A 27,680-nucleotide genomic window follows, 5' to 3' on the forward strand; every position below is an offset into this window, starting at 1 on the left:
GTCTGTCAAGAAAGTCATGACAGGCGGGAAATTTTTTAAATGAAATAAAAAATATGAGAACTTTATTAATTCGAGATAAAAATGTGCAAAGTGACAATATTTAAAATGTAATAAGCATTCTCTGTGAAAATACAAAGAAAAAATACACCAAAAAGCGTGATTACGTTTAGAAAATTTTCCCGCCTGTCATGACTTTCTTGACGGACTATACAAAAACACGAATAAAATTATTCGTTTAAAAACGTATTGTTCTAAAATTCTTTGAATTTAAATTTGAAAATATCTTTCTCTCTTATTTAGTCCCAAAGTCCCACAGTGGTAAGTTTTTAATACGAAAAATAAATTATTCAAATATTAGAAAATGAACGTTGTTCATCGAGAACAAGTCATAAAAACCGGCTGGAAAAATAAATTTGAATTAATTCACAAGGATACTACCAAAGGTATTAAACATACCACTATTAGTGATTACTGAATATCTATTACCTACTTGTTACACGCAAAAGTAACCTGGACCAAGTTAATTCTTATAATCATATAGCATCAAATGCAAACCAGTAGTTATCTCTTTAACTCTATCGATCACTTCATAAGAATATTTATTAAACTAATACAATAAAATTGTACCTGTAGGTTTAAATGTCCACTATTTTCAGGCGTTCGGAGTACCTCAGTACTGTCAGCAAAACCTGGTAACGTTTTCAATGTGTTTCGGTCAATGAACAAGGGCCCCAGATATGACTTTAGCGCCGAGAGATCTAGTTCAAAATCACGAAAATCCTCTATGGGACCACCATCCGGACCGCCTCCGGTTAAGCGCAAGTAATTACATGTTGTCTTAGAAAAAAATATTTATTAGGTACTAACTAATATTACTATTAGTATTAAGTATAATGTTAATATTACTCCAAAGAAGTTAAATAAAAAATCTAAAAGAACATCAACAATAGTAGGTACCTACTTATAACGCCAAATCTAGTTGCATATATCACGTAATTTGTACCCAGTTTATGAGCTGAGGTTCTTCTTTTTATTTTACAAGAGCTTATCTTTTCAATAGCGTTATTGATTGGGTACCCGCTGAAAAGTTCTCGTAACTTCATCTTAGAATGTAAATAGATAACTGCTATGGAACGGCTAACTATTTACACCTCCTAATATTTCACACTTCTTCTGTTTATTTTTAATAGAACATTGAATAACTCAAGCTCTAGACAAGACTCCTCGTGGAGCGGCGCCAGACCTAGAGTATTGGCGAACGATTCAGACATTGTGGATGGGTTCAGCACGCCAAAGAACAGGCCAACAGCTTTACGATATATTAGCAGCAGTAGTCGAGGTAATGTTATAGTAGTCTAACCCCGTCGCAGAGCACGTAGAAAGATGTATCATCGAGGAAATTGATTCCTGGGCAGTTAACATACCAACGTCATTTGGTCGGATCATGTCAATTCAATGTTAAATGTCTTTCGGCTGGGTTTGACGTAACGCGACCAAACTACATAGGTCCCCAATCTGACTATTAGGAATCAACTTCTCTTATAGTACATTGACTTATCTCTAGGTACTCGTTTCCTTCGCACAGGAACACGTCATGGCAAAACTATGGAAAAGAGACAGCAATATGTTAGAATGAATTGATAAAGACAAGTAGTCTGCCGTCCTAAGCATAAACAACGCAAACGTCATTTTTTACGAAATTGAGTTATTAGTATATTCGGAATCGCTGAAACAAGATCTACCAGGATCAATCACTCGTTTTTAAATATCTTCTATAGTTTTCATTTTATTGTTAGTCATAAACAGCGTATGTGATATTTTCCAAACTTATTACTAGTAATATACATCATAAGCATACATGCGTTTTTTATGACTATTTTACTTAGAATTTCGATGTATGAAATAAGCATAATCAACGCATGTGTGACAGTTGCGTTGTTTATGTCTAGGAAATGCACAATTGTGATGCTTATGTTTAGCAAAGATAAGGGAATTACTTACATTTAAGTTGCACATACAGTTTGACAAGGCTTTAAATGAACGTTGCGAGAAAAGGAACTAACACTGCTATCATACAAAAACGTCATTTTTGAGAGTTCTCCTTTACCAGCAGCGCCCATTGACATCATTGACATATTCATTTAAAGCCTTATCGAACTGTACGTTCAATATGACTAGCAAAGAATGATAAGATCAGCTCACATGCATTTATTTTTTTTTTGTAACCGGACATAAAAGAAAACTACTTTAAATAGATGCATAGCAATCCATGAACCGGTACATTATTGCTTAATTTCTTAGTTGTACTTAGTTTATCACAATCATTTTTCAATTCTTAACCTAATAAAAGTTGTACTAAAATATGACTAAAATAATTGAGATCAGGTTTTCTTTGAGTAATAGTAAGTATTAAGTATATTTTATTTATTTTTTAGTAGAACTTTTATTAGGTTAAGAATTGCCATGAAAATAATTGTGAAATGACTACATATATCCATTTCTGTGGTGATAAAGTAAGTACAACTAATAAATTAGCCCTTAATCAGACATAGTACTGTTGTTTGTATTTTATTGAATGTGTGAGATGATATTCTGTTGGTGAATCGAAATAAATAAATAAATAAATAGTACGATTTATCAACCACTTAGGTAGGTAATTGGAGTTTTATATAGTGATCTTTGTCTTTTTTTTAATTCATAAAACCTTTTTTTGATTACCAATATTTGCATCTTTCGTATGAAGCAAAACATGTTTTACTAAACAATTCATTTTGGGAAAAATCATTATTCTATGTAAGTGGTAATTATATGCCCTATGCCCGTCTGGCGGTAGTATGATATGGACACTGTTTCCATTATACAAGAGATGATTTTGAAATAAAAATATAATTGTAAATGATTAGGTTTATTTTTAACAAAAATAACATTCTTCTAGTCGATACTACGTGTGGTAATTACACGCTTACAAAACAGTAATCTTAGGTAAGTATTCAAAATTCTTCAATTTTTGTGAATAGTTCCTCCACCTCATGTGACAGAGAAAAAGATTAAAGTTCAAAGTATGTAGATTCCTAAGTAAAAAATATAGGGATAATGGAAACAAATTATAAAACGCCAGAGAGCTCCTTAACAGGCATAGGGCACTTCGTTACTGCCACTTAATACGACCACTTAGTTTTTGTCTTTTATTTTTTAAGAAACAGTTCTTAGGTATACATCGTACAGGTAAAAATTAAGACCACACCATAATATTTAAAAATATTTTTAATGCACTGGCATTACAAAATGCATGCAAATGCATATTATATTTAAAGTTGTTTTCTTTTTTGTTCGGTTACAAAAAAAAATAAATGCATGTGAGCTGATCATACCATTCTTTGCTAGTCATATTGAACGTATGTGCAACTTAAATGTAAGTAATTCCCTTATCTTTGCTAAGCTTAAGCATCACAATTGTGCATTTCCTAGACATAAACAACGCAACTGTCACACATACGTTGGTTATGCTTAGTAAATTAACATTATTGCAATCCATGTTTTCTAGTCATAAACAATTTTCCGTCTTTAAAAAAAAATGAAAATTAAACAATTCGGGGTTTATTATCAAGTACAAAAATGATTTATAAAATCAACGATTTTGGATTAGTCGCCTTCTTAAATACACATACGAATTGTTAAAGAATTATTCAGAATGGGACAGAGAGTCAAAGTAGCCTGAGCACCACCACGAAAGGGGTTACTTTCAAGGATAATAGACAAAGTGACAGATCAGCAATGTAAATCTGTCAATTTTTCTCTGACATTTCTGTCGGTGTTTCTATTCTTTCGAATTTTACTATGGCCACGGTAAGACGGGCGTAAAACTACTAAGTATACGTCTTATTTTACCCTATTTTATATTCCTTTGCGTTTCGTCACTCAAATATTGTAGGCAAAGACGTATTTACAAGGTAATTATAGGTAACCCTCCTCCCACTCTTTCAATCTCTCTATCTCTCTCTGAGCATCACACAATTAGACATTAGTCACCCTGCGATAGCAACACCGCGAAACCGCGATAAGAGCGGCCCTTCGCCACTAACTGAGGTGTTAAATGTTATGAAACGTGACAGATAGCAGTTTATTAGATAAATGGCTTGCATGACTCACAGGTTCGAGGACACTACGCCAAGCCGCAGCGTGTCGGAGCGGAGCGCAGCACATTGACAGATTCTAAAAATTGTGTTCTGCCAGTCCGATTGCTATAACACACTCGAAATAAATTATCTTCAGTCGTAGCGTTTTCTCCGGAAAAGAAGCCGTAGAACACTCCAATTCCACAAGAAATGAGGAGCATAATACTATATTATAGATGCAAGAACCGTGTAGTCTTGCCAATTAAATTTTTCCATTTACCGTAGCAGCCACACTGATGACACTCTAGATCGCAGGAACGCAAATCCACCTCGCAATATTGCGAACCGCTGCGGCCCGATACCCTGTGCAATTTATACAATTTAAATAAGTCATATAGATTATATTCAAGTAATTCAAGAATTAAATAGAACAACGCTGTTTTTACACCGGTTCTAATAGTGTGAGTTTTATAAATAATAATATTTAATATTGCATCGTACGGCATACCGGCACGGCCGTAGCTGGGGGGGGGGGGCATTGTGGGGCAATGGAAAACCCAAGAAAATCAATAAATTATGATATTTTTTTTACTTCCGCCCTACCTGTAACCAATGCTGCATACCGGTAAACGACTTAGGAAAGTATGGGAGAAAAAGATCTAATATATTTTATTGTAAAACGTAAAAAAGATAATGTCCTCTGGATATTAGAAAGATGCATTATGTCAAAAACAAAAGAATATTTTTTTTTTTTTTTTTTTTTTTTATAAAATTGGGGCCGTCTATAGACTGTTCGTCCATATCCTTTTTTTGTTATTTTATTATTTAGATTTTTCGCACCAAGGATAATTGAAATAATATTATGAATTTTAATTAATTGTGGTCCATCACGCCATGGACACTTTTTTTTTTTTTTTTTTTTTTTTTTTTTTTTTTTTTAACAAAAGAATATTGCAACTTATAATACTGCAAATCCTAACCACAGCTGTAACTCTACACTCTACACTCACTGATTCCACTGATTAGGTACCAGTTACCACTATTATGCAAGTAGTTAATATATTGCATCTAAATGACGAGAGCCACAGAACTACCCACAGAATATCATACTTGATTTTATAATATTAAGTTTTTTGCCTCGATTTGCCGGAATTTGGACTTTAGTAATATTTTTGCAGGTGGCCACAGCAATTCCCGATCCCTACGGTCTACTAGCACTTCGGTCATAGAAGCAAGCGTTATTTTAGGTACCTAAATCCTAATTATTTTTTATTCTTGACGATTCTTCGAGGCTTAGAATCTATTTCGTTTGAATTGCTAAAATCTTATCTTATATCTTTAAACGAGCAATTCTTGTATATATATAATTGGAATCTCGGAATCGGTTCCAACGATTTTCATGAAATTTAGTATATAGGGGGTTTCGGGGGCGATAAATCGATCTAGCTAGGAATCATTTTTAGAAAATGTCATGTTATTCGTGTTTTATCGAATACCGAGCAAAGCTCGGTCAAATAGCTAGTAATCTTAATGCATGGTATTGCTTCGCTGGCTTTTGTAACTTGAAACAATGATGTTTTTGTAGCCCCATAGTTCATACAATTCTAGTTTCCAAAATTCCAATACCTTCCTCCAATCGGCTGTTTCATTATCAAACCGTTCGAATTTGATATTGGAATGAAGATTAGAATTACGAAAATACAGTCAGTATGGTTAGGTCCCACTAATTGTGTCAGAGCAATTTGACTCGGATTTGACTAGTACTTTCATGCAAGCTAACTTGCGCCGGCCGCCGCGCCTAGCCCTATAAACAACGCGAACTCTCACGAAAACGTCAATTTTGAATCATTGGGCTGGTTTGGTCTTTCTGATCGTGATACCTCCTCATTACCAGCCATATCAGAAGGTCGTGGCATGGCGCGGGGCGAGATAGGCATGGCGGCAGTAGATCTGCGTCACCCACACCTCGTGTTATGCCAGTTCAGTGACACCCTGCTCTACACGCACACTCTCACCAAGATCAACCTGTTCCATCCAGTTGAGGTAAGTCTAGGTGCAGCAGAAAGGGTAGGTATGATATCCTTGTGTAAGTAAACTACTTTGTTTATGTGTGTGTGAACCCAGCTCTCAAATACAAAGTTGTGTAAGCATAAAGTAGGCTGTAGGATCGACGTCAGTCCTCGCTTTTATAATAATAAGCCTTATCCAACAAACAGCTCACAATAATATTAACGTTTTAGCAACTATTATCTATTCTGTGGTTTTAGTTACGTCTGCCTATCCCGCAGACATAATGTTACTTATCACTTATCAGTTTACCGTCAAGGGGAAGAACCAAGGTAGCGTAAGTCGGGAAAATACCTCATAATCAAAAGGTCACAGACCACAGTCACAGTATAGCAATATGACATAGGGACTAATATTGCTATACTGTGCCACAGTACTAATAATATCACGATATGCTACAACTATTGCAATAGTGATAAACTTATTTACTTTTTTTTCTTTGGAATTGAACATTCTCAAGTTCTACTTGTAGGATGCGTCCAGATTCGCAAGAGAACTGACATGACTTACGGCCATTCCCAATATTTGATCTATCTCTGGTTTTGCCCTACTAGAGATAGGAATAACTCACATTAGACATTAGAGACATAATTTATGTCAATTGTGAGCTATTCCTATCTCTAGTAGGGCAAAACCAGAGATAGATCAAATATTGGCAATGGCCGTTAATGACCAGACCTATGGTCTCTACGAGTATCGGTCGCAAATTGTATGTAATGACTAGTAGCATATAATTTATTAGTTACTAGCTGTTGCCCGCAACTTCGTCCGCGTGAATGTATGTTATTAAAATCGAGATTTAGAAAATTGAACACCCATCTACGACTATTTTATTTGGATATCGTATGCGACATGAGATTTACACTGTAGGTTGATTTACATTGTAGATGATTGTAGTTCTTTCGTCTTGGCAGAAAAAACTCTCCCAGAGAACATGATGAGAGGTTTATTCAAACATACTGCCTTCGGTCGTACATATTCGATGATAGTAATTTAGATCTGTAAAGTTTGACTTTAAAATTTCCATGGCCGGTAACGAATTGAGATACGCAGTGGTCAATATCCATCCAGGGTTTGGATAATCGTTTACGAATATTAGGAAAAGTTTTAAAGATCGACCTTTGCTAGAATTGGTAATCACTTTGGTTGTCGTTGTAAATTTCGAGGAGTTTCTTCAATTCCATTATTTATCAAGTCACCGTTTTTAGGGTTCCGTACCCAAAGGGTAAAAACGGGACCCTATTACTAAGACTTCGTTGTCTGTCCGTCTGTCTGTCTCCAGGCTGTATCTCAAGAACCGTTATAGCTAGAGTTCTGATTTTTTTTCTGATTATGTATATCTGTTTCCGCTATAACAACAAACACTGAAAACAAAATAAAATCAATATTTAAGAGGTGCTCCGATACAACAAACATGATTTTTTTGGCCTTTTTTGTTCGATATCAATAATGACAACAGGCAGGCACTTGAAATTTTCACAGAATCTTTAATTATATTTGTACTTTAATAATTAATAATAAAATTAGAATATAATTAAAATTTAAGGGGGGCTCCCATACAAAAACACAACTTTTGGCCTATTTTTTCTCTATAACGGTACGGAACCCTTCCTGCGCAAGTCCGACTCGCACTTGGCCGATTTTATTGTAAACATGGTATCAAATTCGGGCAATCTATACAACAAAAAAAGAATTTTGAAAATCTGACCACAAACAGCAAAGTAAACATTAACTCCTCCTTTTTTTAAAGTCGGTTAAAAAAAGTATCTAAGATGTTGACCAGGGATGTAAGGTATCATCATGCCAAATTTAATTGAAATTGGTCTAGCGGATTTAGAGATTAGCCTGTACAAACAGACAAACAGACAGAGAAACAAAAATTTCAAAAACAGTTAAAATGTGTTCTATTACTCTTCTACTATGCCCCTGACTCGTTTTTTCAAGTTTATTTTCAATGTACAAAAATTTTACCTCTACGATTTTATTATAAGTATAGATAACACTACACTATAGTATATAAATACATCCTTCTAAAATGCCACAGTCACACTGTATGTCTAATATGGACGCACCTTAATAAGACTCAATCTACATCCAGATTATAGTCCCCCACACATTCTGCGAGGGCGTTCAACCCAATCAGCTATACAAGCTGATCAAAGAGCAGTTCCCTCAAGTCACACTGACTGCGGTACAGAGGAGACACTTCAACGACACAGCTGGTCGACAGAACATACAGAGTTTGTGTATACCGCAATACAGCGCGGTGTACCATCAGGTTATACACAAGTTAGTACTTCTGAATTTTGTAGTATTACTGTAGGTACTATTAAAGAATTTTTAATACATCTAGGCAGTCGAAGGACCTACGTAATTTGGTTGTGTCATGTCAAGCCTCGCCTGGAATTGTCGTGACTTATGAGTCCGGGTGCCATCGAAATTCTCATACATATATTATGGTAAATATTCTCGTATGGGAAATGATCTTGGTATTACGTTTAATACCAAGATCATTTCCCATACGAGAATATTTACCATATTTTATACGTGGGAGAGCCATGCTTCGGCACGAATGGACCGGCTCGACCGGAGAAATACCACGTTCTCACAGAAAACCGGCGTGAAACAGCGCTAGCGCTGTGTTTCGCCGAGTGAGTGAGTTTACCGGAGGCCCAATCCTCTACCCTATTCCCTACCCTCCCCTATTTCCTTCCCATCCCTACCCTCCCCTATTACCCTATTCCCTCTTAAAAGGCCGGCAACGCACCTGCAGCTCTTCTCATGCTGCGAGTGTTCATGGGCGACGGAAGTTGCTTTCCATCAGGTGACCCGTTTGCTCATTTGCCCCCTTATTTCACAAAAAAAATTATTGAGTTATTATATTCAGCTTAAGATGGTTATTACCTAGATTTCTGTACAAAGATTCACTGCAAAATATTTACACACAATTACCAAAAATATAAACGATTACAATGATAATTTCGATGGCACCCGGACTCTTAACGCAACCAAATAACGTACTTAGGTCTGCCATCTTCCTGTGAATCAATTTTATCGATGGTAGCAGAGTAGACAGAACTAAAGTAATGTCTATTGTGGTATAAGTTTGCTTAACCCTCTCTTCTATTATTTTGTTAATAGAGCTAAAGCTTTTTTAATACCTATACCAGGGCTTCCCAAACTTATTTGTACTGTGACGCCCTTGAGACTTTGCCATTTCGTAACGACGCCCCTCAGGCCTCAACCCAGCCCCCAAAAATACTTTCTAATTTTAGAACCAGCCTACATAGGTTATCATAATATATAATTATGTAACACTATTTGGATATTTATATTTTTATTAGGAAATAATGACCAAATCAAAACATAAGCATAAAAATTAACCGATTCGTTGCCACCTTCATTTTCACGAATTCTTACCACAGGCCAAGCAGTTTGTTCGATGACACGCCATAAGCGTAATCGGCCCTGCTAAACGATGACGCCCCACGTGCGGCATTGGCCACTGGTTGTGTTTTATGCACATTTAGACGAAGAAATTGTAATTACAGTATAATCAATTAGTTTTAACGTGTTTTTTTAACAATCCTTGTATGCCGCGCCTGGTGCGTCATCGGCCTCACTGAATCTTTTTAAATGACGCGCTGGGCGCGGCAGTGACCACGAATCGGTTAAAAGAGATTTCTTAAAGATATTAAAGCCAGCAAGGCTGGCTAATGTGAAGGCTGCGCTTGCTTTTCTGAGCGTAGCTTCTGAAACCGGGGATTTAGACTGCCCGGGAATCCCAGGATGTATGATTGACATAAATCGCGCGCGAAATTAAAAAAATAATGCGCGCGGCGCTCACTCGATTTGGTTGTGTTGACATGCGACGCCCCTGGGATAGTGTCGCGACGCACAGTTTGGGAAGCACTAACCTATACCATCAGACATGAAGGGGTTCCGCTCGTAGGAACCGTACATTTTACGTCCATGAAAATTATCTTCATTTCCTAGGTTCTACGCCCTAACAGCAGCAGCGGCGGTATTGAAATACGTAGAATATATTCAGTGCGTTGTGTTCGCTCGGGAATCATTGAAAATAGAATACCACTCTTCCGAGAATACTATGACTATCGGTATGATAACCACATCATTATTTTATTTTGAATCTAAGATGTTTTATGTATGTAGGTATGGGTTCTATTAATTAAACATAATAACATGATTCCTTAAATAGTTAGGAAATGATTTTTAAAAGTTATACTGAATAATAATATTCTGACAAGTAATAGCATCATAATAAGCAGCTGCAGACGTAAAACATGATTCTTGAAACTAATTTTTACTCGGACGAATCATCAGCTGTTGCAACCTTTATTTTATCGTTTATGGCCATTCTTAGAATAATGTTGTACCTGTATCTACATAATTTGGTCGTGTTATATCAAGCCCAACCCATAGGTCACGAATTCACGACTAACATTGACATAAGCCGACTAAATCACGTAGGTCTGCCAGATGGTAAGCATTTAGATGCTTATCTACGAATCAATTTTAAATCATTTTTAGATGTAGGAACAGCAACCCAATTAGAACTAGTGCAGCCACTGATAGCGTCAGCGGGTCATACCTGCTGTCTTCTAGGGGTGTTAGGCCCAACATACACCATAGGTGGCATAAGGGCGCTCCGTGCAGCGATACTGCAGCCATCCTGCAAGAAAGACCTCATAGAAGCTCGACTAGATGCGGTGCAGGAGCTGATTGAAAATGATACGGGATTGATTGTTGATTTGCAGGTACTAACTATTGGTGTCAAATGACTTGATTATCGTGATGGAAATAATCAATATGTAATTTAGTAGTAGTGAGCGAAAAACTTGGAATTCTAAGATGATAAGGTAGATACTAGATAGTAAGCTCTAGTGTACAAAGTAGGCTTTATAGAGATAAGATAACATTGCTGTTGTAAAGATGAACAAAACAAAACAAAAGTATATTCCTATAAAACACATAATAGAAAATATTAAGTTTCAAAATGTGTATGAAATATTGTAATTCTCCTCGTGGTTTGGTTTCGGCTAGAGAAAGCCGAAAGAAAATATTTAAACATTTGTCTCGATTACTTCCTTTGATTGTACTGACAAGGCTATAATAGGTACTCTAAGTTTATTCAACGAGACGTTGTATTTAGGGCCTGTTTCACCACTTCCATATAAGGCTATCCACCAATTAACTTGACAGATCAAGTATGGAGAATCTGTCAAAAAAGTTGTGAATAGCCTATTAGGCATTTTATCAGAAAGTGGTGACAGGCCCTAAGTCTCGTTTAAGGAATTTTATAATTGTATGAATATTCGTTCATACATTTCAAAACTTATAGGATGTGCTTCGAAAACTAATGGATATAGACAAAATTCTCCTCCTCTGTATCGAGACTCCACATCAGAACGCCGATAAGTACGGCGAAGCGCAGTTACATCAGACTCTTCTGTTGAAGACCACTATGGAGTTGGTACCTAAACTCCTAGATGCTCTAAAGGCTGTTGAAAGTGGGAAGCTGAGGAAAATTAAAATGGTAAGGAATGCAGCCTCCAAAATCGCCTAATCAGTGACGAATAAATAGAATAGCTTATCGGGTATTTTTGTTGCTGCTTATTTCATACAAAGCGACAGACACGAAAGTTCTCATAACCCAAAATCACCCATTGGGCAAATGAGAAACAGGCCGAAAATATTAGGCAGACGTACAATAGCTAAAGTAATAATCAAATTAAATATTCTCATGTTAGTAATATGGGCTTATGGTCGATTTACACGGGTGACTAACGGGTCGATTTTAGTCACCCGGCAAGTCACCAGTCGACAGTAGTATTTATTCGCAGCAAGCAATCGCTTGCGACTGAGCATTTGCACGGTCGATTTTTGTCACCAGCCGCATGCGGCTATTGGCCTCTCGACTTTGGGGCTTGCGACTTTAGCCGCATGCGGCGTAGTCGAATTGCCATATAGACGGTCGATTTTCGCCGTGCAGCGTAAATCGTGCGGCTTTAGTCACCCGCATAAATCGAGCACAAGATTTTGTTTTTCTGCAACTTGGTCAGTGATAATATACGACTCGTTTATTGTATCAAGGTACTTATTCAACTAATAATCTTAAAAATACTAAGTTATTTTTTACCCCATCAAAAGGACCTAGAAAACCCCCACTACAAAGAAATAGTAGACAGAATTCGTAACGTCATACAAGAAGACGCACATCCAGAAAAAGGCACCATGGGCAGTCTTCAACGCTGCTTCGCTATAAAGCCCGAAATAAACGGTCTTCTAGACGTTGCTAGAAGAACGTATTCCGAGCTGATAGATGATATACAAAAGATTGTGGAACAACTGAGTGAGACTTACGATCTACCACTCCGACTGAACCAGAATGCTATGAAAGGTTTCCATATTATATTGCCGGTTGCACCTAAAATGCGACGCCATTTTAATGTTGAAGATTTACCTCCTATATTTATCCAGGTATAATAAAATAGTTATCTTAATTATCTTTTTAAAAAACAGCCGCCCTCGGTAACCCATCTGCCTACCTAGCATACGCCAACGAGATATCTCACTCTACATGTTTTCTCGGTGTTTGATGGTTTGTCTCTTCATCTCTATTCACCCTAGCATGACAAACATTTGATATCGCGTAGACCTATCATCGAAATAACACATTTTTATAGAGTTTGGTCGAGATAATGTCGAGATTTTGACATTATGAGACGAGTAACTACTCGTCTCATAATGTCAAAATTTAATCATCTCGAGAGTGAGATATCTCGTTGGCGTATGCTAGGTAGGCAGATCATTTCGTACCGCAAGTAAAAGCTGGAACAAACTGCGGTGTCTAACTAAGGGTCAATTTATATTAGCGCAGAGTCGAAGCGCATCGAAGCGAAGTATCAAAACTAAACACAGCAAATCCAACCTTCATTCCAAAGCGTTAGTGCACACGTTACATCTGAAAATTTTAAAAGGCGCGCCGGCCAACGATTTTTAATCTCGCAGAAGTAATGTGTGCGTTACATTCTGGAGTTAAGGTTGAATTTTCTGTGTACAGTTTTTGAGAATTCGCTTCGCTGCGCTCCGACTCTGCTCTATTATAAATTGACCCTTAAAAGGCAATTTATGAAACTACTTACATAGTTTCATAAATTTCCTTCGACACTGAAATATCGAAACGATACTTTAGTTTAAGCACTGACTGTCATGTGTTCTTAAATGTGCTTGCACAGAAATACAGTGAAGAATAGGTTTTCATTTTAGGTAGTTTTCACTGGAGCGAGTGTGACAATGACGACGGAAGATCTAGTAGTGCTAGATCACCAAACAAAGGAGTCTCTCAACGAAATACAAAAATTGAGTAACATGTAATTTTGTTTCTAAAATCCATACTAATATTATAAATGCGAAAGTGTGTCTGTCTGTCTGTCTGTCTGTTACCTCTTCACGCCAAAAGCGCTGAACCGATTTTGGTGAAATTTGGCATGGAGATACTTTCAGTCCCGGAAAAGGTAGGATACTTTTTGTTCCGAAAAAATGTACGGTCCCCGCGCGATAACCGAGTTTTGGCGCAACGGAGTTGCGGGCGTCATCTAGTAAATAATATTTTACTAGTTGTTTATACTAGCAGTTAGCACATATCAAACTGGAAAGTTAGGGTCTAGGGGTTGAAGACAAGTCATAAGAACTGTTATAGTTAGCCGGGTTTCAATTGTTCAGTTTTCACCCGGCCTCTTTTTCCGAATTAACTACGTTTTATCAAACACACTGTTGTAGCTATAACTTTGTTAGCTCATGTTACGATGGGACAGGCATGCCATGAAACTTTTTAATCGGGACTTAACGCGACTTATTTAAGTAGTAATGCTACTACGAGTACATACTTTTTCTCGACGTTTCGGCCGTGTTGCAACGGCCGTGGTCACGAGGGGACTGGGTCCCCACGGCCCGATTAAAAAGTTTCATTATAATGCAACGCGAAAGTTTAAAATGTTATCAGGCATGCCATGTTATGTATAGCAAAAGCCCTTTATATAAAGATCTATATATATAAAAATGGATTCTCAAATGTGTTAGTAACGCTAAAACTCGAAAACGGCTGATTGGACTAATTTTAGTCTTAAAATATTCGTAGAAGTCCAGGGAAGGTTAGTTAGTTCAGAGGGTGCTTCCTTCAGCCATCTGTCCGGTACTGTAGGAGTCACTACGGGTATGCGACCCCGAACTGCTCTAGCTACTGCTGTCATGACCCTTCTCCTGTGACAGTAGTATCCTATGCCCCATTCACCTCCCAACTACCTAATAAGGTGGAAGCCCCCCACCAACACCGACTGGCGATCCTGGCCAGTCACAAGATCTACTAATGTAGCAGCTTATATTAACGTTAGGGGTCTCGCTAACGTTCACGTCCCTACTTCTCTCCAATTGTAGCGGTTCCCCGTTCCATTGGACTCAGAGTGGCAGGGGCAAGAGTGCACCTGTGGTAGCGCGAACACTGACATTTTTATTGTATCGTGCACTATAATATCTCCTGCGCAAATGACTTGGCTATGGACATGGTTTTCCGATTAGATATAAAGTCCGGCGGCGATGGGCAGAGGTAGAGAGGTCTGTGTCTGATGCAACCAGGCCTTGTCTGAGGTCTGCACGCTGGCGGCTGAGGGAGAGTGGTCGCTTCGCATTGCATGGGGCTGACAGTGTGATTCGGCAGCACCCTAAGTGACAAAGCAGCTCTATTCAGGGAGGCCCTGCTTTCCCCAATCCGGGGAGGGGACTAGAAAAGGTGTCCTAAAAAAGGCTTAGCCCCAATATATTCGGAGGTGGTAGCCGCGGCTGTCTCTGCATCACCTTTTACGCGGTCGAAAGCCACATAAGAAAGGACATAACATCTCAAAAATTTATGACATGACTTTTGCTGCGTGGAACGTGCGTACGCTTCTTGACCGCGAAGACAATCTGTGCCCTCCTCGTAAAACTGCTCTCGTGTCCCGAGAACTTCGACGCTACGGCGTGGATATCGCTGCTCTCAGTGAAACACGCCTGGCTGACGAGGGGGAGAGAGTTGAGCGCCTCGGCGGGTATACTTTCTTCTGGAAAGGAACTCCGTCGTCAGAGCCTAGAAGGTCTGGTGTTGGATTCGCGATCAAAAACAACATTGTACGCAAACTGGAGGAATGTCCAATTCACATCTCGGACCGCGTTACCACGTTACGTTTACACCTGGCCAATGACAAACATCTTAATGTCATCAGCGTATATGCGCCAACCATGGACAAGGATGAGGACATCAAGGACAAGTTCTATGAGGAAGTCACGCGCACCCTCTCTAGGATTCCACATAGAGAACAGGTACTTTTGATGGGCGACTTTAATGCGAGAGTCGGACGTGACTTTGAAGCTTGGCCTAAGGTCTTGGGAAGACATGGTGTCGGGAACATGAATAGCAATGGGCAACTTTTACTTACGCTTTGCGCCCAATTCCAGCTTGCTATAACCAATACCATGTTCAGACTCCCGGCAAAGTATAAGACCACATGGATGCATCCGAGGTCGAAACACTGGCACCTGATTGACTATGTAATTGTCCGACAACGTGATATTTCCCAAGTGCATATTACGCGTGTTATGCGGGATGCAAATGCGATCTGCTCTACTGATCACAGACTCGTCATCGCCAAACTGAGGCTTCGCCTACACCCTCCTCGTAGATCCCAACGTATAAAGCCTAAATGCCTAGACATTGGAAAAATGCAGAACCCAAGTGTGCGTGAGTCTTACAATCAGCAAATTGGTGATACTCTTCGATTGCTGGACCTTGAGAACGGTGATACTATTGCCAACTGGCAAACGCTCTCGTCCAATATAGTCGTCGCTGCATCGGAAACATTGGGTATCAAATCCAATGTGTACGAAGATTGGTTTGATGACAATGACGAAATTTTGTGCAGGGCTTTTCAGAAGCATCGTTCTCTGTTACGTCAGCAACTCAATAACAACCGATCGGAGAAAGTTAAAGAAAGTGGTGCGGAGTTGCGCAGGCACGTAAGGGAAATAAAAGACAAGTGGTGGAAAAATAAGGCCCAACGCATGCAGTGGCTTGTTGACAGTAACCAACTGGGAGCTTTTTATGATGAGGTCCGTAAACTTGTTGGTACTGCTAGCCGTATTAGTGTGCCCCTTAAATCACTCGACGGCACAGAGCTGCTGACCAACAAGCAAGATGTTCTTAATCGTTGGGGAGAGCACTTTAACAACTTGCTCAATATTGACCGAGCTGCAGACCTCGCCCACATCAGCTCAATGTCTGCATTGCCCACGAGTAATGAGTTAGATAGCCCGCTGACTCTGCAGGAGGTCGTCGTTGCTGTACAGCAACAAAAGAACAACAAAGCGGTCGGCGTTGAACATGTACCCGGAGAATTGTTGAAGTATGGTGGCTCAGAATTGCATCAAGTCATTTTCAAACTTTTCGCTCAACTATGGACTGAAGAACGTGTTCCCGATGACTTTAAAGTCTCTTGTATTTGCCCACTTTACAAGAACAAAGGTGACAGAGCTGAATGCAATTCTTATAGAGGTATTTCCCTGTTAACTGCCCCGGGGAAGGTTTTTGCTCGAATCCTACTAAACCGCTTGATATCCTTGTCTGAAAACATCTTGCCCGAGACCCAGTATGGCTTCCGGCCTAATCGGGGCACATGTGAGGCTATTTTCTCTATCCGCCAACTTCAAGAGAAAAGCCGAGAACAAGGTCAACCACTTTTACTATGTTTCGTTGACTTAGAAAAAGCCTTTGATAGTGTGCCTCGAGAAGCTTTATGGGTGGTACTATCGAAACTCGGATGCACAGATAAGTTTGTTAGAATGATCCGACTCCTGCATGATGGTATGCGTTGTTGTGTCAATGTACACGGCGAGGAATCAGAGTTCTTTCCGGTGAGCTGCGGCGTTAAGCAAGGCTGCGTGCTCGCACCAACTCTGTTCGCTTTGTACTTTGCAGTAGTAGTTCGGGAGGCCCTGCAGACTTTATCCGAGGGAATTCGTATTCGATATCGTATCGACGGCGGCGGAGTCTTCAACCTAGCCAGGCTTAAAGCTCACACCAAAGTGTCTCACATGATCATCACCGAGATGATGTATGCAGACGATTTGTGTTTTGTGGCGGAATCCTCGGAGGGTCTACAAAGACTTATGGAGAGTCTCAATGAGTCATGTCGAAGATTTGGCCTAAAAATCAGTGTAAAGAAAACCGAGGTAATGGCTCTGGATACACTGCGTAGACCTTCGCTCGACATCAAACTCGGTAACGACTCACTTAAAATTGTGGACAAGTTCAAATATCTAGGCAGCACTATATCATCTAAGTGCCTCCTTGATGACGAGGTCAACAGCAGAATTGGAGCAGCTGCAGCAGCTTTTGGCAAGCTTCGTCTCAAGGTGTTCCGCTCACACGACATAAAGCTCACTACGAAGGTGGCTGTATACATGGCAGTCGTTCTACCCAATCTGCTGTATGCATCTGAAACGTGGGTCCTATACCGCAAGCATATTCGCACATTAGATAAATTCCATCTAAGATGCCTACGCGACATTATGAACATCCATTGGTCCCAACGTGTTCGAAACACGGAAGTTCTACGACGAGCTAATGTCAGCGGTATAGAGGCATATCTAATGAAACGGCAATTGAAGTGGTGCGGCCATGTCTCTCGGATGCCTAACACTGCTGTGGCCAAGCGCGTCTTTTATTCTGAACTTAGTAATGGCAAGCGAAAACAAGGCGGCCAATTACTGCGGTACAAAGACGTGCTCATGCGCCACATGAAGAAGTGTGACTTAGATCCGTCACAATGGGAGACAATGGCTGCGGGCCGATCACTATGGAAGCGGACCGTGAGCACTAAGGTGTCAGAGTATGAGAAAGTGCGTGTGGCCGAGCTAGATGCTAAACGCGACGCGCTCAAGGCTCGACCACCTGTAGCCATACACTATCATTATGAAGGAGGGGTACTGACTTGCGCTCAATGTTCTCGCACGTTTAGTGCAAAAATCGGTTACGTCAGTCACCTGCGAGCACACGAACGACGCTTGCAATAGCCGTAGACCCAAAGTCGCTGTGGCCGAAATCGGTCAGGATAGATATATATAGATCACCAAACAAAGGAGTCTCTCAACGAAATACAAAAATTGAGTAACATGTAATTTTGTTTCTAAAATCCATACTAATATTATAAATGCGAAAGTGTGTCTGTCTGTCTGTCTGTCTGTTACCTCTTCACGCCAAAAGCGCTGAACCGATTTTGGTGAAATTTGGCATGGAGATACTTTCAGTCCCGGAAAAGGTAGGATACTTTTTGTTCCGAAAAAATGTACGGTCCCCGCGCGATAACCGAGTTTTGGCGCAACGGAGTTGCGGGCGTCATCTAGTAAATAATATTTTACTAGTTGTTTATACTAGCAGTTAGCACATATCAAACTGGAAAGTTAGGGTCTAGGGGTTGAAGACAAGTCATAAGAACTGTTATAGTTAGCCGGGTTTCAATTGTTCAGTTTTCACCCGGCCTCTTTTTCCGAATTAACTACGTTTTATCAAACACACTGTTGTAGCTATAACTTTGTTAGCTCATGTTACGATGGGACAGGCATGCCATGAAACTTTTTAATCGGGACTTAACGCGACTTATTTAAGTAGTAATGCTACTACGAGTACATACTTTTTCTCGACGTTTCGGCCGTGTTGCAACGGCCGTGGTCACGAGGGGACTGGGTCCCCACGGCCCGATTAAAAAGTTTCATTATAATGCAACGCGAAAGTTTAAAATGTTATCAGGCATGCCATGTTATGTATAGCAAAAGCCCTTTATATAAAGATCTATATATATAAAAATGGATTCTCAAATGTGTTAGTAACGCTAAAACTCGAAAACGGCTGATTGGACTAATTTTAGTCTTAAAATATTCGTAGAAGTCCAGGGAAGGTTTTTAAAGTGACACGAAGTTCACCGGGACAGCAAGTAATTTATTAAAATGTGAACTCAAAAACTATAACGATTTTTTTTTTTTCAATTTATCTGTAGAATCATCGAAGCGCTCCTGAAAGAACTACGGCCTTTTATGCCGAGCCTTTACAAGCTGTGCGAAGATGTTGCCGAGTTGGACATTCTGTTAGCGTTGGCGCAAGTTAGTTTGTTACCTTTATATTATGTAGTATAAGTATGTACTATGTATAAGTATATATGTAGTATAGGTATGTGTATAGTATAGGTACACTCAAATCATTCATTCGTAAGAGTATTCATAGCACAGAAAATCATATTATTGACAGTCCTAGTATTATTAAACGAAAAACCTAAGTTGCCCATAACAGAGTGCTTAAGATTGAGTAATTATCCACATTTGCAGTTGGTTTCCCCAACTTAATGCTTTATGAGACTACAAATTGAATGTTTTGAACATCTAAAATAATAAGACGTATAAATTATATTTTGTAAATGCGCATTAGTATAGACTATAGTGCCGAGTGCTATAGTATTGCGCTGATAACCCAAATTAAGTTAGGTGATTAAAGGTCACAGCACACATATCAACTCGGAAAGGGATCGGCACCGTATCGCCTCGAGCCGTTCAATGTACAGGCGCAACTGATACGCTTTGGTAATACGTGCACGTTAGGTTGACGCCTGGTTGACGGCGAGGCGAAAGGCGATACGGTGACGATTCCTTTCCGAGTTGATATGTGTGATGTGATCTTAACGAAATTATACTCATGTAACTAGAAGTTTGTGAATAGATATTAGTACTGGGTTACATTAATGTAAAATTTTCTCCCAAGGAAGATCGAAGTTATACCGATCCATTATCCACAGATGGATAGATCCATAATATTTAAACTCCTCAAGCTTATTACGTTTAACTCTAGACTGCAAAGGCATTTAGAGTTTACAGCACGGCAAATAAACATACATACACACAAAAAACAATTCCTTCGGATACAAATTACAATGATGTGAAAAATTGTAATCCATTTTACACATACGTCAAATATAACTGCTTTAAACTCAGTTAGGTAAAACACTTTACTCCATTTCACAAGGCCAGTTCAGCCGGCTCATACATCCGTCCGGAGTTCGGCGACTACATGGAGGTGCGGAACAGTGTGCACCCGTTGCTGGACTACAATAGCCAGGTTCTGCCTGTGCCTAACGATATTGTGAGTAAGAATTCCCTATACATTTTTGACGTGGGAGAGCCATGCTTCGGCACGAATGGGCCGGCTCGACCGGAGAGATACCACGTCCTCACAGAAAACCGGCGTGAAACAGCGCTCTCGCTGTGTTTCGCCGAGTAAGTGAGTTTACCGGAGGCCCAATCCCCTACCCGTTTCCTTTCCCTACCCTCCCCTATTTCCTCCCGTACCCTCCCCTATCCCTTCCCTACCCTCCCCTATTACCCCTTAGAAGGCCGGCAACGCACCTGCAGCTCTTCTGATGCTGCGAGTGTCCATGGGCGACGGAAGTTGATTTCCATCAGGTGACCCGTTTGCTCGTTTGCCCCCTTATTTCATAAAAAAAAAACATATTTTATGATAGTTTAATAAACAATAAAAATCACTTTTTTTTTTCAAGAATTTTAATAACAAATTATTGCATTAGATATCATTGGCTCTTAATACCGTGTATGCAAAGTTTCGAATTATTTAGACTACTAGATATAGGTAAAAATCTTGCTCAAAGATTCCGTTACATACATACAGCCCAAGCTAAAAAAAGCGTGTAAAAATTCCTTACTGGGTCATTATAGCGATTGATGGATCAAGCAATCTACACTATTAAGACTGATTATTATGATCTACTTATTCACCATGTAGAGTAAAGAACAAAGAAAATTAAAAGTACGTTCATATAAATGTCTATTCCCATACATACACTCTGTAGACCTGTTATAGTAAAGAGCAGTGGTCCCCAACCTTTTTTTCATACGGGCCACACACGTGTTTTGATCATGGTCGCAACAAAAAAAATAGGGTGGAAAAATAACGTTCTTCAATATTAACGGTTTAAAAGTGGAAAAAAATCGACGACTTTCACGACGACTATACATTATTTTGCGGTTGGGCGTGAATTTCTAAATAAATTTACACACACTAATTAAGTCACTCAGTCAATCAGGCCACAGATTAAGTCCCGGCGGGCCGCGGGTTGGGGATAGCTGCTCTAGAGTCTGCAGCTATAATATAACTAATTGAAATATTATATACACTACAAAAGTTTTTTTACTTTGTTTTTTTAGTTTGCCAGCCCAGAATATAACTTTACAATAATAACTGGACCTAACATGGGCGGAAAAAGTATTTATATCAAGCAAGTTGCAATACAACAGATAATGGCTCAAGTAAGTTATTGCTTCATTACTACTTCTCGATACCAAACATTACTTAATAACGTCATTCAAAGTTTAACAGTGTTAAAGTAGGTGTTTGGGTGCATCTCCACTGACGCGGAGCGGGGCGGAGAGGAGCTTAGCGGTGCCCGAATTGACCAATTGTGCTGTTCCATTGAAGCGGAGCGAAGATTTCGAGCATGGTGATTGGTTAATTCGGCACCGCAAACAATCTTAATGTAGAAAACATAAATAAATGTTAATTGTTTTATTATCCATTATACAATCAACAACTAAATACATAGGTATAAAACTGCACAAAAATAGTAGAGAATATTGTAGAAAATGCGTAGCCCATCTACGCTCGTAGGCGTCTACGATTTTACGTAGACGCGCGGCGTAGCAATAGGCTTGTATAGTCCGTGCAATTATCCACGAAGACGCGCGCCACTATACCTCCTAATCGTTTATAGTATACCTATTAATGTCTATTGTGCCTATTATGTTTGCAAGCTTTCGCCAATGTTTGAGTGCTATCGGTACATACTAATTTCCTATGAGTGCACACGCATACTACAATAAATATACCAATTAAGAAAGAGAGTTACGGTCAAAGGGAAAGATGCTCACCCAAAAATTGTTGGGGCGCGTCTTCGTGGATTGCACGAACTATAGTATAACTAGATGACGCCCGCAACTCCGTTGCGCCAAAATTCGTTTATCGCGCGGGAACCGTACATTTTTTCGGGATGAAAACTATCCTTTGTCCTTTCCCGGGACTCAAAGTATCTCCATGCCAAATTTCAGCAAAATCGGTTCAGCGGTTTGAGCGTGAAGAGGTAACAGACAGACAGACAGACAGACGGACGGACGGACAGACAGACAGACACACTTTTGCATTTATAATATTAGTATGGATATACGTAGCTAGTCTACGACAAGCTATACATTATTTGAATTTAACCGACTTCCAAAAGGAGAATTTTATTTTCCTGACAATATGTCAGGGCCATAATCGAAGTACTATAAAAATTCTGCAATTTTTCTTGCATGAAGTCGAGTTTTTGTGTCAAATACGGGATGCTATATTTGAAGTGTTGAAATCTTAAGCTTCTTACAGCTCGGCTGTTTCGTCCCGGCTACGAACGCGGTGTTTCGTCTCTGCGACAGAATATTCTCGAGGATCGGTTTCAATGATAGCGTCGAGTTTAACGCCTCTACTTATGTAATAGAGGTATGTTTCAAGTTTTTGTGTAGGTGCACACTAGGCGACACGCGTCAGCGACAGCTCGGCGACTAGACGCGACGACAAGAGGCTAGATGCAAACGACAACGCCGTGTCTGACGCGGCGACTAGACGCAACGACAAGTCGCCCTGTTTGCGATGGTTCTTAACTATACAATGAAGTTTTAAAACCGAAGTTATTATATCTGCAATTGTCAATTAATGTTCTATGCAGACTTTGCCAAATTTGGTTATTGGCGATCGATGTTTTATTATTTATATTATCTATCAAATTAAAAAAAAAGTTTAGAATTCCGTGTTTTACAGATGAAAGAAATGCAGCACATACTAAAAGGTCTTACGTCGTCCAGTCTTGTTATAATAGACGAACTGTGTAGGTAAGTTGCTGACAATATTATAAACTACATGACGCCCGCATCTTCGTCGCGCCAAAATTAGTTTATCGCGCGGGAACCGTACATTTTTCCGGGATAAAAAGCATCCTATCTAGGTAGAGAGGATGCATCGCAACCAATTTTGCTGGGTACTGAGATACTTTCAGTCCTGATAAAGCTATCAGGAGTCAGGACACAAAGTATATTCTCAGTACTCAGCAAAATTGGTTCAGCGGTTTGGGTGTGAAAAGGTAACAGACAGACAGACAACCAGACAGAATTAATAGGCACACAGACAGACAGACACACTTTCGCATTTATAATATTAGTATGGATCATAAAAGATAATTATAGTTTATGTGAATATTTTCATTCGATTATAGTTAAGTAATCGTTAAATCTCTTATAGTCCTTTTTTTATGAAATAAGGGGGCAAACGAGCAAACGGGTCACCTGATGGAAAGCAACTTCCGTCGCCCGAGCTGCAGGTGCGTTGCCAGCCTTTTAAGGGGTAATAGGGGAGGGTAGGGAAGGGAATAGGGGAGGGTACGGAAGGGAATAGGGGAGGGGACTGAATGAAATAGGGGAGGGTAGGGAAAGGAAAAGGGTAGGGGATTGGGCCTCCGGTGAAGTCACTCACTCGGCGAAACACAGCGGAAGCGCTGTTTCACGCCGGTTTTCTGTAAGGACGTGGTATTTCTCCGGTCGAGCCGGCCCATTCGTGCCGAAGCATGGCTCTCCCACGTCTATAGCATGGCTCTCCCACGTCTATAAGTTCGGCAATAAGCTATGATACCTTGCTATTTTCGCACATATTATATTGCTATTGAGTTTGCAAAGGTACGTATACAAGCGAGATAAAAAAATTATCGCAGGCGAGTGAAGAAATGAAGTAGCGATGCGAATTTTTTAGTGCTACGTCAAAGGGATGTTAAAATTACTCTCTAAAGGTGGGTACTGACGAACGTTACGAGGGGTAATGTAACTCATTCCACTGCTGCGAGCATTCATGCCGTCATTGCGTCGTACGTTACGGGTACTACTGCACAGGAACGGTTCTAGGACTGCCAGCGCCCTGGGCGAGATTTCTTCGGCGTCCAGGGTAGTGCTAAAAAAAGGCGGTGCCCCTTTTGTTTGCGTTCGGCAACCCTTTTTATCCGGCGCCCTGGGTGGTCGCCTAACGCCGATACTGCTACTGCACGAATGCTCACTGTGTAATAAGTTACATTACACCTCATAACGTTGGTCAGTCAGTAGTCCGTACCCACCTTTACGCCATAAAGTTAATATACCTGGTATATTAACTTTATGCTTTACGCCGAGTTTCTCTCTCAGTCTTACGAATTTTAGATCAGGTCCCATGTCCTGACGCGACTTTAAGATTTTGTAATCCCAAACAAAGTTCACTAAGCTGTCAAATAAATTTTCACTTGAAATATTTTCCAGAGGCACAAGCATAGAAGAAGGCACGAGTATCGCATGGGCGATCTGCGAGGAGCTGATACTCAGCAATGCCTTCACTTTCTTCACCACGCACTTCCTCTATCTCACTAGACTGCAGGATCTGTATTGCAATGTAGTCAAGTAAGCTAATAAAATATAATAATAATAATATCTACGGACGCTTCATACCACGTCAGTCTGGCCCCGTGCTAAGTACCTGAAGGACTTGTGTTACAGGTACCAGACACGGAGCTAATACTCGTTCTAAGTTAGCTCCGTGGTACCAGACAACGGAAATATATTTAATACTTTTATACTATACTTACATATTATATTTAAGATTTTTATTATATCATACACATATTTAATACACATCCAGACCCGGGAACATTGAAAACTTTTTGTTCCGTCGGCGGGATTCAAACCCGCGACCCCCGGCTTGAGCTGCCACACACTCAACCAACTGAGCCACAGAGGTCGTGAAATATGTATTTTATAATAATTGCGTTTATTGTTCTGTGAAATAAATAGCCGCTTTCGCTTTTTCCTTTTTTGCTTTACTTCCATTTATCCCATCCTTCTTCCATGACCCATATTAATATAATAATAATATCTATGGACGCTTCACACCACGTCAGTCTGGCCCGTGGTAAGTACCTGAAGGACTCGTGTTACAGGTACCAGACAACATTTAATACTTTTATACTATACATATATTTAAGATTTTTATTATATCATACACATATTCAATACACATCCATGACCCAGGAACTTTCAAAACTTTTTGTTCCGTCGGCGGGATTCGAACCCGCGATCCCCGGCTTGAGCTACCAACGAGCTCACCACTGAGCCACAGAGGTCGTCAAATATGTTTTGTGCTTGTCAATCAAGCGAGTTTTTTAACACCTCCATCGTGGGTTAGACACAATATTATATTTTCAATTGTTATGCAGCAGCCGGCTGCCGTTTGGGGATTGATGGGTTAATGGATCAGACAACGATAAAACATTGTATAACTTTAACATCTGTACGTAAAGTGTAGATGATTTTGTAAAGGGTTAATGTTCTTGCAGTCGCCACACTTCAGTGAGAGAAGAAGAGGTAATAACTAGCGATGGAGTCGATAAGAAATTAATATACGAACATAAGTTGGAAGCAGGAGTCACTACAGTCAAGAACTACGGACTATCTCTAGCTGCTAAAACTAACTTACCCAAACACACTGTAGATTTAGCTAAGGAATTGGCTGAGCTTATTGAAGCTAATAAAACGGTTGGTTTGTTTTAAATTAAAATAGAACAATGCATTGTTACGTTATTGGTAATGAATACATTGTCTCTGGATTTTGAATCACAAGTATATCTACCTACAGCTGATGATTTAACTAAACAACAGTCAACAGTCAACCTTCTATACTTAGGTTTTTGATACAATAAATCTTTATTAAAAAATCTTAGTTTGTCTATTATCTAATTTTAAAGCAGATGATTTCTAACTAATAATGATTAAAAATTATTTCGATTTTCAGCCTTCAGAAATCCGTACACCAATACAACACTTCAATGAAGTCCTATACAAGCTAAACGCTGATATACAAAAAGAATATAGACTAAATCACTATAGTGATGAAACAATAAAACATTTATTGAACAATTTCAAGATTCAGAACCCTCAAATAATAGAAAGTATACAAATGCAGAATAGCATAATGGAAAGTAAAACAACGTTCGAAAAAACTGAAGATTCTGCCAAAGATTCTGCCAAACCAGAAGTCTCAACTGAAAGTGATAAAACTCCAATTATTCCAGAAGACAATGTGATTGCAATATTATCACCAGAACTTAATAACGAAGATAATAATAATCAAAACTATACCTCTGTAAAATCATCTACAGATTTACTCCGTGCTTATGTAAACCCTCCAAATGATAATATGAATGAATCTTATAACGAATATATGCAAAACAATAAAACAATCAAAGAAACGAATCTAAATAATGATACCGATGAAATTCTAGAAAGTTCTAATTCTAAGGACATAAAAGAACAATATCTAAAATATTTAACTGAAGATTTAAACACAAGTACAATACATAATAATAGTAGAATTCTATCAACACAAAAGAGCTCTAGTAATATTTTTGAAAAATCAAGCCATGACGTGAATTTAAAAGAAATACCAGAAATTAATAATAACAATAGAAATGTTATAGAGGAATTAGATGATTTCGACAAGAATAGTATTAGTGATACTGAAAGTGATATTGCTGATGCATTGACTCAAATCATTGAAGACACGATTGATCAGAGTGATGAAGAATTGATGGAAGAGACTATAAAGGAAATCAATAGTGAATTACAGCAGGATACCAACGTAGACTTTGACCTGCTGACTCCACCGTTAGGTTTTAGGGATTAAGAATTATTATTGCATGTATGTATTTCAATAAGGTATAATAATAAAATTAATATAAAAATATTTTAATGGTTTAAGAATACTACCCACTCGGTGTTTCCGGCCGGCAGCACCGAGTGTGAACCAATCAGTGAGGCCCATTCAATGCAGGACTGCCGTCAATGGGCCTTTTAAGAAGCCATCTCCTTAATCTATGTATATATCATAGCATATTATATACTAGGTATAATGTCATAGACTAAGTCTACGTCATAGACAATGCGCAAAAAGTAAAAACTCGAGCGAACCGAACCGCCACCGCGCGGCGCGCCACGGCTCCATTCGTAGCTGTAATCAGGGTTGCCAGATCAAAGACCGATCAAATCGCCACTTCGCGATAAAAAGATAGCCCAAAGTAACCCAATAAAAAAGAAACACGGTAATTAAACGTAATGTCAATAAAACGTATGAATAATATTATTTGCTACTGTTCTATTACATTAGAGTTATGTATTTACATGTAATTTTATCAATATTTTAAGGAGACTTGCTTCGTTTAATTCAAGAAGCTTATATAATATAACATAAGATTCTTGGTTTAATTGGATACTTACTTGTAAATTTGCATTAGTGGT

General features: G+C 39.2%; 1 protein-coding gene across 1 annotated transcript; it reads left to right on the forward strand.

The window, feature by feature from the left end:
• The first annotated feature begins 382 nt into the window (after positions 1-382).
• Positions 383-27,069, forward strand: LOC121733310 (mutS protein homolog 4-like). The gene is made up of 19 exons (XM_042123527.1): positions 383-443; positions 657-822; positions 1,191-1,339; positions 5,294-5,362; positions 6,010-6,158; positions 8,281-8,471; positions 10,179-10,300; positions 10,734-10,960; positions 11,545-11,739; positions 12,354-12,683; positions 13,473-13,576; positions 19,286-19,388; positions 20,302-20,418; positions 21,498-21,599; positions 22,708-22,821; positions 23,140-23,210; positions 24,654-24,791; positions 25,724-25,922; positions 26,179-27,069. The coding sequence occupies exons 2-19, from the start codon at positions 719-721 to the stop codon at positions 27,067-27,069; spliced, it is 3,375 nt and encodes a 1,124-aa protein (XP_041979461.1). The 5' UTR covers positions 383-443; positions 657-718.
• The last annotated feature ends 611 nt before the right edge of the window (positions 27,070-27,680 follow it).

The sequence above is a fragment of the Aricia agestis genome, chromosome 13, assembly GCF_905147365.1.
Source record: "Aricia agestis chromosome 13, ilAriAges1.1, whole genome shotgun sequence".
Taxonomy (NCBI): Eukaryota; Metazoa; Arthropoda; class Insecta; order Lepidoptera; family Lycaenidae; genus Aricia; species Aricia agestis.